This window comes from Nicotiana tabacum, chromosome 19, assembly GCF_000715075.1.
Source record: "Nicotiana tabacum cultivar K326 chromosome 19, ASM71507v2, whole genome shotgun sequence".
NCBI lineage: Eukaryota > Viridiplantae > Streptophyta > Magnoliopsida > Solanales > Solanaceae > Nicotiana > Nicotiana tabacum.
The window spans coordinates 10,175,737-10,189,207 of record NC_134098.1 but is presented as its reverse complement, the minus strand read 5'-3'; the positions used below and the strand labels follow the sequence as shown (position 1 = coordinate 10,189,207).

The following is a 13,471-nucleotide window of genomic DNA, read 5'->3' as shown; positions in this document are numbered from 1 at the left end:
AGGGGTCCAACAGAAACGATAAGGGGATAGAAAACGGTAGAGAGTACGTGCCTAAAAGAGGGTGCTACTTATGTGAAGGATCACATCGGGCAAATGAATGCTCAGAGTTGGGAAAGCTTGCAGCAATGATCACAAACTTTGCTCAGGCACACAAAGGTGACACTGGAGGGACCGCCTACATTAGGGGATGCGCCTAGAATCTTAACCAAAAGTAAGGTATTTCAAAGCCTATCTTGGCACCATGCTAATGGAGCATGGTGGCAACAAGAAAAGTTGGGCGGACATAGTTGAAGTGGATGGCGAGTTACAAAGTGATGGAATGTTATCAAACTTAGATGATGCACCAAGCTGAGGGGTCAAGTTTGCCAGCAAGGCTGGGACCACAGAGGGCTGCCAAATATGGAGTGAAAGCATGGACCCGATGCTTGAGAAGCTTCTAGACTTGGTCGAGTCATGGGGAGATTTAAGCCAAGAGCAAGGAGAGGCATCCAATGGGCGGAAGAACGAGACCATCATTTCTAGCCGTCCAAAGTACAAACGAGGCAAGAAGAAAGGTGACAAGTACCTTGTGACATAGGAAGGCAAACCTCTACATAGAGCATCATGGCTAATGGACAAAGATCTCCGGCTGCGCCAAGGCGAGGTGCGCGCGTATGTGTTGATGCTTTGTGCCGAGGGCGGCACACAATTGGGTGAGGGAGAGTATGATGACCCACCATATAATCATGCCACATAGGATCCATTTGGATCATATACTTTCCATGTGTAAGGGTTACATAAGTTAGAGACTAGCTCTTGGTAGAATATTCTAGAACTATAGAGAGTTTTTTTGGGAAAACTCTGGATATTTATGGATTTGGTTGGAAATCTCTTTCGGAAAGCCTTGGAATATTCTAGTCATGTAGAAAATTCTAGAGGGTGTACTTATTTATAAATATAGAAGGAATTGAGAAACAATTATTATTTACACACTAGTCCCTAGGTGATTAGTATAAATAGGGGCATTCATTTATAACTCACCAAGAAAAACAATTAAGTTCTCTCTAATACAAAAGCTTCCTTTGGCAGTTCTCCTATGTTCTAACATTCCTTAGTGATCTTGAATGTAGTAAGGCTAACTTGGCATTGCAAGATCGTGAGTGAGTTGTTAAGTGCCGCACGTGTACTTAGTTAACGACTAAGGACGTGACAATGTGGTATCAGAGCAAAGGTTGCAACTAAGGGAATGGCGAACGACGGAGAAATTAATGCTGCCAACACCCAAGCCAACGTCATCCAGGATGTTGCTGGCAAGAACGGCTGTAACAAAAAGAGGAATGCCACTAACAAGAGCCAGGAGGCGTTGCCTGATGTTGTGCCAGACGAACAGCCTACATCCTAAAAACCATTTTCCACTGAGGTGAGCGAGGATGAAGTAGAGGTCCTGCCCGAGGACGTCTCACTTGATAAAGAGTGGGTGATGAAGATGGACACGGGGATGGATGCCGTGAAAATCTTTGGCCAATGCTTGGGGAAGGTGGAAGGCACCCTTAGCGTTCTTGAGGGACACACTCTTGAAGAAATTGAGAGCATCCTAAATGACTCAGAGCACATATACAGACTGAGATAGAGCTAAGGCAAATCATCATTGCCTTGGAGTGCCGACTCATGTAGGCGTTGAGTACTATCGATACTATGAAGGCAAAAATAGAGACACTCGAGGAGCATGTTGATGCTGGCATGACCGAGGCAGCTAACAATATTGTTGTGACGAGGGAGACTAAGATCGAGGCTCCCAAGCCACCAATGTTCAAAGGTGTTCGTAACGTATAAGAAGTGGCAACTTGGCACTTTGAGAATTACTTCAAGCACGACAAAGTGAGGGATGATGAGGCCAAAATCAACACTATTGTGTTGTACCTCTCAGGGATCGCAGTGTTGTGGTGGCGTCAAAAGTGTGCTGTCATGGAGAAGAAGCTATGCAAGATTGAGATGTCGGAGCAGTTCAAGAAGGAGTTGAAGAAGCAATTCTACATGGTGAATGTAGTGTATGAAGCTAGGCGGAATCTAAGGGAGCTCCGACAGATGGCCACAATTCGGGAGTATGTGCGTGAGTTCACTACATTAATATTGTAAATCCCATCATAGTCCGAGGAAGATTCCCTCTTCTAATTCATGGATGAGTTGCAAAATTGGGAAAAACAAGAGTTAAGAAGACATCAAGTAGCCAACATGGACGTGGCCATAGCGGTAGCCGAGTCGTTTGGTGACTTCAAGATGGATCGTACCAAGTCTAAAGAAGGAAATGCCGAGAGGGGTGGACGATATCATGACAAAGACAACGGGAAAGGCACATACAAGGTATACAAGGGCAATGGCAAGGGATCATCCCATACGGATAGGGGTCCAAGAGAAATATCAAGGGTCCAAAAAACAGTAGCGAGTACGTGCCTAATGGAGGGTGCTACTTCTGTAAAGGATCACATCAGGAAAGTACATGCCCAGAGTTGGGAAGCTTGTAGCAATGATCAGGAACTTTGCTCAGGCACACTAGGGTGACACAAGAGGGACTGCCTACATTGGGTGGATGCACTTGGAATCTAAGCCAAAAGTAGGGGATTCCAAAGCCTATCTTTGCGCCATGCAAATGGAACAAGGTAGCAAGAAAGGTTGGGCGGACATAGTTGAAGAGGATGACAAGTTACAAAGTGATGGCATGCTATCGGACTTAGATGATGCACCAAGCAGAGGGGTCAAGTTTGATAGAAAGCCCGGGACCGTAGAGGGCAGCCAAATAGGGAGTGAAAGTATGAACCCGGTGCTTAAGAAGCTACTAGACTTGGTTGAGTCATGGGGAGATTCAGGCCAAGAGCAAAGAGAGGCATCCGATAGGCGGAGGATCGAGACCATCATTGTTAGTTGTCCAAAGTACAAACGGGGCAAGAATAAAGGTGACCAATACCTTGTAACATGGGAAGGCGAACCGCTCCATAGGGCATCATGACTAATGGACAAAGATCTTCGGCGATACCAAGGTGAGATGCGCGCGTACGTATTCATATTTTGTGCTGAGGGCGGCGCAAAATTGGGTAGGGGAGAGTGTCATGTCCTGCCATATCATCTTGAGTGTACTAAGCGCACATGTGGCACTTGACAATTTGCTTATATTCTTGCACAACTTTCTCACGAACTTGATATGTCAAGTCAGCCTAAAATACTATATTCAAGATCGCTAAGTGAATATTAGAACACAAGAGAATTGCCAAATAAGCTTTTTATATTAGAGAGAATTTGACTGTTTTGCATGATGAGTTACAAATGAATAGCCCTCTTTATATACTAGTCTCCAAGGGGCTAGTGACTAAATAATAATTATTACACAAGGCCCTTATTATTTACAAGTAAGTCCTTTCTCTAGAATTTTCTACATAACTAGAATCTTCTAAGAACGTTTCTAGCAATTCTATACGGTTCTAAGGTCTTTCATGAGAAATATCTATATTTCTCTAGAACCTTCGCACATGTGCTAGTCTATTTCATATTTAAGCTTTCCATATGGTAAAAATATAAGCCATGTGGCACCTACATGGAATGATGATATTGGCGGGCCATGACACTCTCCCCCACCTAATTTTGTACCCGCCCTCGGCACAAAGCATCGACATGTACGCGCGCACCTCGCCTTGTCATTTTTGGAGATCTTTCTCCATTATCCATGATACCCTATAGAGCGGTTCGGCTTCCCATGTTACAAGGTACTTGTCACCTTTCTTCTTACCCCGTTTGTACTTTCGACGGCTAGCAATGATGGCATCGATCCTCCGCTCATCGGATGCCTCTCTTTGCTCTTGGCCTGAATCTCCCCATGACTCGACCAAGTCTAGTAGCTTCTCAAGCATCGGGTCCATGCTTCCACTCCCTATTTGGCTGCCCTCCGTGGTCCCAGTCTTGCTAGCAAACTTGACCCCTCTGCTTGGTGCACCATCTAAGTCAACTTTTCTTGCTGCCACCATGCTCCATTTGGATGCCGCTAAGATATGATTTGGAATCCCCTACTTTAGGCTTAGATTCCAAGCGCATCCCCCCAATGCATGAAGTCCCTTTTGTGTCACCCTATTGTGCCTAAGGAAAGTTCCCGATCATTGCTGCTAGCTTCCCCAACTCTAGGTATTGACTTGCCTGATATGATCCTTTACAGAAGCAGCACCCTCTCTTAGGCACATACTCGTTAGTGTTTTTCGACCCCTTGCCGTTTCCCTTGGATTCCTATTGTTATGGGATGGCCCCTTGCCATTACTTGTATACCTCTACTATGTCTTTCCCGTTGTCCTTGTTATGATCTCCCCCACCCCTCTCGGTGTTGCCTTCTTTGGACTTGGCAGGTTCCATCTTGAAGTCAACGAGTGACTCAGCTACCGCTATGGCCTCATCCACGTTGGCTGCTTGATATCTTCTTAAACTTTGCCCAATTTTGTAACCCATCTATGAAGTAGATGAGGGAATCTTCCTCGGACAATGACAAAATTTGCACCATTAAGGTAGTGAAGTTGCGCACATACTCCCGAATTGTGGTTGTATGTCGGAGCTCCCTTAGCTTTCGCCTGGCCTCGTACACCATATTCATCAGATATAATTGCTTCTTTAACTTCTTCTTGAACTGCTCCCATGTCTCAATCTTGCATAGCTCCTTCTCCATGTCAACACACCTTCGATGCCACTACAACGTGACAATATCTAAGAGTTACAACATATCAGTGTTAATCTTGGCCTCATCATCCCTCACTTTGCCATGCTTGAAGTAATTCTCTAGGTGCCAATGGAAGTTCTTTACTTTTTGTGCATCACGAACACCTTTGAACTCCGGTGGCTTAGGAGCATCGATCTTGCCATCCCTCATCACAACAACATTGTTGTCTGCCTCGATCACGCCAGCATCGGCATGCTCCTCGAGTGACTCTATCTTTGCCTTCATTGCATCGATAGTGCTCAACGCCTCCATTAGTCTGCACTCCATCTCGACTTGCATATGCCTCTGCAAGTCATTTCGGATGCTCTTAATTTCTTCAAGAGTGTGTCCCTCAAGAACGCTAAGGGTGCCTTCCACCTTCCCCAAGCGTTGGCCAAAGATCTCGACGGAGTCCATCCCCGCGTTCACCTTCATCACCCACTCTTTACCGAGCGAGACTTCCTCTGGCAGGACCTCTACTTTATCCTCGCTTGCCTCAGTGGTAGATGGTTCTTGGAATGTAAGCCCCTCGTTTGGTACAACCTCGGGCGGCACCTCCTGGCTCTTGTTGTGGCATTCCTCTTTTTGTTACGGCTATTCTTGCCAGCAGCATCCTGGATAACATTGGCTTAGGTGATGGCAGCGTTAGTTTCTCTGTCGTTCGCCATTTCCTTAGTTGCAACCTTTGCTTTGATATCACGTTGTCACGTCCTTAGTCTTGAACTAAGTATACGTGCGGCACTTGACAACTTGCTCACGATCCTGCTATGCTAAGTCAGCCTAAAATACTACACTCAAGATAGCTAAATGAATGTTAGAACACAGGAGAATTGCCAAAGGAAGCTTTTTATCTTAGAGAGAACTTGATTGTTTTGGTTGATGGGTTACAAATGAATATCCCCCCTTCATATACTAGTCTCCTATGGGCTAATAAGTAAATAAAAATTATTACACAAGTCCCTTATTATTTACAAGTCCCCTTTCTAGAATTCTCTACATAGCTAGAATCTTCAAGGACTTTCTTAGCAAATCCATAAGGTTATAGGGTCTTCTTAAGGAAACCTCTATATTTCTCTAGAACCTTCCTACAAGTGTTATGCTCTTTCCTATGTAAGCTTTCGATATAGCAAAAGTATACGCCAAGTGACACCTATGTGGCATGATGACGTGACGGATCATGACAAATTATTGTATTATCTTATCCCACCATCAACATGAAATAACTAAATCATATGTAAACTATACATGAATAAAGCACCAAAAGGAGAAAACTATCTTTTGTCTTTTCCTAAGAAGCCAATGAAGACCAAATATCCTAAGATATAATTTAAAATTCATTATTTTTTAGTTTAAAAAGTAAATAAATAATTTAGATGATACTTTGTATGCTCAATTTCAGTGCAATGAACCAAACACCCAAAAAACATAATTAATGTACTATTAATTCATATATTACTAATCTATGTATTATTAATTCATGTATAACTTGTATTCGAACCAAACGACCTTCCAAAATTTAGCAGATTTGATCCTTTTGTCGAACTCTATTTAACATCTAACAGTTTCTACTCCACGTGAATGCAAGCTCTCCCAAAATTCCAAGCAGCTTCTCGTCTCCTGGATAAAGGGTGAGTTATTTGCAATTTGCACTAACTTTTGTCCTAAATTCCAAGAAATATTTCAAACATCCGTGAAGATGTTTCACCAAATTCTATTTCTTTCCTTCTTTTTCTCCCACATTTCAAAACAACTAGAAAAAAGCTTTTCTCTCGCATTTCAAAAATCTAGAAGAAGAAAAATAAGAAGATGATGGTGAAGAAGAAGCTTGAAACATCCTGGGATACAAATTATTAGTGAATTAAAATATTAAGGATGATAAAATTACTTATTTCTTTTGCATAATGCTATTGATAAATTTCTAAATTCTAAACGACAAGACCAGTTTTTTCATAAATTTGTATTTTTAAAACGGAGGTGTCCGTACCAACTTAGTTGCATTTCGGTTATTTCACTGCGTATTTTCTAGCTCTGACCAGCACACATATGATATAACTTATCCACCAAAGCATATATAGGCAGAGACCCGTTTTTGTATAAACTTAATTAACAAGTACCAACATTGTACTATATGATTTTTCTTATTTCTCAAATAACAAGCGCTAATTTTAAGTCAATTTAGTACTTTCTTCAAGGATCAATTATTTTACTTAAAAAGCAATTACATATAAAAGCTACTCTCTTTTTGATTTAGGAGTCGTAAGCTACACTGTTAAAGGGGCATTGCTAACATATACTAGTATTAAAGAGATATGCTTTCAGTATTAATCGTAAAACTTATATGTCATGAAAGTGTTAAGCAAATTTTCAAACTTCAAGAAAGTGTAAAGCAAATTTTCTAACTTTCCTTAAAAGCTAGAATAACTTTAGAACATATGGGTAAATATTTACTCTGTTTACATTAAATCATACTAACTTTTGGTTAAGTCATAAATTAAGGTAAAAATTTATATAAGTTAACTATAATTTAATGATAAAAGTGTATGTGTCATGTATTCATTATTGTGGTGTAAAACCCAAATACGGGTAAATTTTTGCCGAACCTCTATTATGGTAAGTTCTTTTTTTGGAATCCCAATAATTCGTGATTGTCTTGTTCTCCTTTTGCACACTATCTATTTTTGGCAAGTACCCATTAGGCCATTACACAATCTTTATATATGGTTTGTATGAACATCTCTTCAAAACATACGTTCAGCCTTTTGTTACGCGATCAAGTACTATGTCACGATCCACTGAGATTCAGTCATTTGCCGTTCCGACTTATAAGAAGAAAAAAGTTACTTTTGGCATGGATGAAGTCGCGCGTCTCGTTGGTGGTTTTGGGGTTTTGTTTGTGATGGCAGTTTTGGTTAAAACAATGATTTTTGCACCAGTAGTAGATCCAGTTGTAGCTGGAGCATCTACACCCAACTCCATTCCACTCCTTTGTGTTGCCTTGCTCGTCGTTGTTCTTGTCGCTTCTCTCGCCAAAATGCCGCCGAGCGCTGCCTGAAATTAATTACTATCTCCAAAACACACACACACACAACATCTCCTTAATTTATTTTCAGATTAAGCGGTGTCCAGTTTAATAAACTTCATTAATTTTGTTTAGTCACATTTGTAGTATGTTAGCTGAAACATATACGTAATAAATACTGCTGAAAAGGTTTTCCACATTATGTGTTAGGGGATAATATAGTATTTGCTACTTTTGCATTCTTACTCGAAAATAGGAAAGGTTAATGTAGCTTCAAATTGTTAGACAAACATGTGCAGAATAAGGTCAAAAATCAAAATCTACATAAAGTTCTGATGCTTCTTAAAGGGTAGTTCCTGCAAAGGATAGAACTAGTGATTTCTCATCATTATATGTCATGAAAAAATTCAAGGTATTATCTGAATATTTCAGTTTTATTTTTTGAAATAAGGAGTTGGTTGCTAATACATGTATTGTTCGGTTCAATCTGGCTAAAATATCATCTCTGCTACAATTCAAAATAATTTTTTCTGCAATATACAGTTTTTCTACAATGTAATACTCCATATTGTTCGCTCAATCTTGTAATATACAGTTTTTCTACAATGCTTTCTGCAAATTTATAGTACGAAATCTCCATTATCTTTGAAACTATCTGGAACTATACATAAAACCGTTTGTACACATGAAATACATGTGTAAGTTAGGCAAACGCTACGGGTTTGAACCCTTCCATATACAAAAACTTGGCATTTACGTAGAGAAGAGTAAAGGGACGGGCCATTATCCACCGAGTTTCGAACCATTTATCAACTGGCCTCAGTAATCAACAAGAAAAAGAGAGAAATTATAATGACATCTCATGTCACAAGACAAGACTGTAAAAGCACCCAAACAGAATTTACGTGTTTAGGACATCTTTTTTTTCATGGGCAAGTCACAAATAAAATTAGAAGTTGGGTAACAAAGACATACAGCAGGTTATAGTGTTCTTTGGTAAGGTTGTTTTCAAGCCAAAGAGTAACCTGACAGCTTAGCCTGCTATCTCCTCTGTCTCATATAGTGCAAGGCAAACCTTCTGGCTTTTATTAGAAGAGTTTAGGGTTGCTCATAATCCATACGCCTGTAAATCAAAACCTCGCAAACACTTCCCTTAGCCCTAGCTGAATTAGAATATTATGCAGAACACGCGATCACTTCCATTCCATCGAGATTCCCTGCAAAAAAAAGCATGTCAACCCATGTTTTAAACAACGGAACCTTTTGCCTGTTCATTTTCATTATGATGAGGAATGTACAAGTCAACCACATGCCCTAGTTGAAAACCGATAACAACTCAACATGTTGAGCATATATCAATGCAGTTACAAAAGGTTTCGTAAATAAAGTAAGCAAACCATTAGTCCAAAAGCTTAATCCGCTCAGTGTAATATGTAACCATCAATACTTTTATATGCTCTTTAACATTATTGTACTCTACGAAAATCCAAAGATAACTCATCTTAAATTATAGGCTTTATAAAGCAGAATACAGAGCATGTCTAGATAAAAGCAGCTAACGCCAAAAGGCCTACAACACGATTTACCCCTCAATTATGGATGAAGATAGAAACTAAAAGTGCCTAATATTTGCTCCTTTTTGTTCAGGGGCATCAAATTCAGAATTCAAGTCAGACAGCTGACTCAATCAGAATTTAAACATCATATGATCACTTGCAATCATGCGCAAATTGCCTACAATAAGGGCAATTCAAACCCGTATTTAGCAATAGCCAAATGTTTAGCCCGTTGAGTTTCAGTATATTGAGATGTACAAGGGGCCCTAGTTGAAGAATACCACACAGCATGCAGAGAAAAATTCAATAAAAGCAATGCAAACCCATAAACACATAACAAGATGAGCAGATGTCTACTCTGCTACAGAAAGCTTGGCACATCGATCAAGCAAGCAATTCATCTCAAAAACTGACTCGCCCAAATGGAATCTGTACCCATCTGCACTTTTATATGATGTTTTGCATCATTGGCATTCAGAGCTGACAATCCAACTACTATCCACCTTAAATCCCAGTCTTCAGAAAGCAAAATAAAGTGCAATAGTTTTGATAAGGTAAAATTATTTTATTTACGTGGGAAAATTCTTGTATACAAGAACCATAGCAAAAACTAGATAACCTACATAGGAATATGGTTCTCTAAAATATGCACCCAATCATCTATTCACTAAAAGGAAACTAGAGACACAAAAGTTATCCCTCAAATGTACAAATAATTTTCAATTCCATCAAGAAACAGTGCAAGATATCCAGATAAAACAGTTAATTTCTAAAGTCTACAACGACATGCCCCTCAAGTGCTGATGGAAAATAGAGATAAATATACATGTATGTGAGCTAGAAAACCAAGTAAAAATTCCTATGTTTGAAACCTAAAGCACCTAAAATTTGCTGTTTTTTGTTTGACAAAGAGCATGAAATTCAGAACGAATAAGAGGGCTGACTCATTCAAATTCACAAATGAAGAACACAGAAACATAAAGAAACACATCTATAGATAGCTGAAAACTTACCTATATAAGCAGTGTAATTAGGATTTCCGGCTTCGTGGATTTGTTAGCGGATCCCCAGCAGATGGGCGCGGGGTAAGAACAGAAAAACCCCTAAATTGGAAGCACAATCATGAGGCTTGATCTTTTCCACCCTTTCTGACGAATGCTTAGGAAACTTTATTTCTTTCTCCTGCAGCCACCACAGCCCTTTCTCTTGCTCGCTTCCCTCTTTGGTTAATGGTTGAATGTGGAAAAAACCCTGGCAAAGCAGCAACCTTGCACTCAACAGGAGGACACTTAATTCCTCCTCTTTACAAGCAGACTGATCTCCAGTCAAATCTCTCAACTAATAAAATCCCGCAATGCCACACTTCACAACCCCATTATATGGTGAAACTGGAAATATCATCTAATACCAACAAGCAAATGCTCTTTCATCACCGCATTTGGTTATATCCTAACATCAGTTACCACCTTGGAACCACTATTAAATGCTCCATCTGACATTCAGAAGCTTCAGACAACATCAAAGCATCAGCAGCTACTGTCATCTGATACGGTTTCAAGAATAGAGAGGGGTAAACCAGAAACAATTTTGTGAATGCATGTTTGGCACTTAAATTTACATGCTTATGGTTCAACTATCCAAGTCAAGACCAAATGATGTCGTGGCAGGCATATGGCACATATCCATCATCTGTGCACTTAAAGGTAACAACACGTTAAAATTCTCCGCTGCCTGTGCTGAAATATCATCACTACAAAGAAAAACAAGGAATTGTTTTCTATCCTCAATCCAGCTGCATCCTGGTAGTCTGCCTGCTCCACTCTTTTTTATTGTTTCCCTAACTCTCTCCACATCACCCCATCTTCTTAGCTCAGCATACATGTTTGATAAGACAACCAAATTAGTAGATGTATGAGGTTCAAGTTCAAGAAGCTTCTCGATAGCACAGCCAGCAATCTTTAGATTATTATGCATGCGACAAGCTCCAAATAGGGCACCCCACATTTCGGCAGTGACTTTTGTTTTCATTTCCTTTATCAAAAGGAAAGCTTCTTCTAACCTCCCTGCTCGCCCAAGTAAGTCAACCATGCAAGCATAATGTTCAGGTGAAGGATTGATAGAATACTTTTTGGTCATGTGCTCAAACAAATTTGCACCAGCATTACTTAAGCCAGCATGCTTACATGCAGATAAAACACTAACAAATGTCACTTCATCAGGAACCACTTCCTTTTCTTCCATCTCGTCGAAAAGTTTGACAGCCTCCTTACCATATCCATTTAAAGCATATCCAGCAAGCAAAGAATTCCAGGATATAATATCAGCATTTTCAACATCTTCAAACATCTTTTCTGCATCAAAGATATTTCCACACTTTGCGTACATAAATATTAAAGCGTTACAAGCTGACAAATTTTTCACATAACCGGATTTTATAACCACTTGGTGAAGTTGCTTTCCCATATGCTCAGCTGCAAGATTGGAGCATGAACTTAATGCTGAAGCAAACGTAGACTGATCTGGTTTCTTGCCATCACGTGACATCATGATAAAATGTTTAAGCGCATCTATATAGAAACCATTTTGTGTATAACCTGAAATTAGAGAATTCCAAGAAATTACATTTCTTTCTCCCATCTTCTCAAACATCTCAAGTGCTTTTCCCATTTGTCCCACCTGAGCGTAACCTGCTATCATGGTATTCCAAACAACTATGCTCTTTGGTTCCATTTTTTTAAACAGATCAAAAGCTTCATCAATTCTTCCACATTGAGCATATCCTGCAATCATTGTATTCCAACAAATAACATCACGAGTAGCAGTTCGATCAAATATCCATCGAGCTTCATCCACCCTATTGTTTTGGACGTACCCTGAAATCATAGCTGTTCGTGCACCAACATTTTTGTATGGCACATTATCCAACAAATCCCTTGCTTCTTTGAGCTTTCCAGCACGAACATAACCATCAATCATGGTAGTGTAAGCCACGGCACTCCTCTGGGACATTCTATTAAACAATGAAGCAGCCATGTCAATTTTGCCATTCTGGACATATGCAGCTAACATGGCATTCCAAGCAACCTCATTTTTCTCCTGCATTTGGTCAAAAATCCTTTCAGCCTCCAAAATCATCCCATATCGTGCAAATCCACTGAGCATTGTCACCCGGGAAACAACATTTGGATAAGGAACCTTAGCAAAAACCTCCTTAGCAGAATCCAAATCCCCAACCTCAATAAACCCATCCAACAATAAATTCCAAGAAACGACATCCTTCTCTTCCATCTCCTCGAAAAACTTCAATCCAAATTTCATTTCCCCATTCTGGGTATAACCCGAGAGCATCGAATTCCATGAAACCAAATTCTTTTCCGGCATTTCATCAAACAGTTGCCTAGCATCATTTAACCTTCCAGCTTTTGCACACCCTGTAAGCATTGCATTCCAGCAAGCTACATTACTTTTATCAGGAAATGACTCAAACACATCTCTAGCCTTCTCCAGCGCCCCATTACGCGCAAAACAAGTAATCATCAATGCATAAGTGAAATGGTCTCTTTCAGGCATTTTATCAAACAGTTCACATGCTTCATTAACTTGGCCATTAAACAAATACCCATTAATCATTGTATTCCAAGAGACCAAATTTTTAAGCCGCATTTTGTCGAACACCTTTCGTGCATCATATATTCTGCCATTTTTCGAATAGGCAGAGATCATTGAGTTGTAGGTGACAGTATTTGGGTGTGTGATTCTATTGAATACTTTGATGGCTTCATCTATTTGACCCCTTTTACCTAACTGTGTTATCTTCAGATTTTGCTGGAAAATTTTGCTTCCTCTGCCTAAACCTGCCATTGAAGTAAACTCATACTAACAGGCTTAGAGAATTTTAACGTACTGAATTGCACTGGGTGCAAAATTGGGGACTGTTTTGTACAAATATCGTAACTTAATTTGAGAATATTTAAAATTTGGAAAAATAGACAAATCTGCCCTTAAACTGTACAAACTTATTATATGAGAGGCGGCTATACGGTAATATGAGGCCTTAAATTTATTTAATAATATTTTAGATATATTTGTTTAAAGTTTATTCTTTTTATTTTTTTAGATACAACTTAATTTTGACGATGTAACCGACCCATATAATCTTTGGTGAAACACTACTAATTTTTAATAATAATT

The 13,471-nt window shown here is 39.7% G+C and overlaps 1 protein-coding gene across 1 annotated transcript; it reads right to left on the bottom strand.

Moving 5' to 3' along the window:
• Positions 1 to 8,529: 8,529 nt before the first annotated feature.
• Positions 8,530 to 13,254, bottom strand: LOC107777611 (uncharacterized). The gene is made up of 2 exons (XM_075239641.1): positions 10,294 to 13,254; positions 8,530 to 8,941 (listed from the first exon to the last, which is right to left on the bottom strand). The coding sequence occupies exon 1, from the start codon at positions 13,139 to 13,141 to the stop codon at positions 10,910 to 10,912; it is 2,232 nt and encodes a 743-aa protein (XP_075095742.1). The 5' UTR covers positions 13,142 to 13,254; the 3' UTR covers positions 8,530 to 8,941; positions 10,294 to 10,909.
• Positions 13,255 to 13,471: the final 217 nt, after the last annotated feature.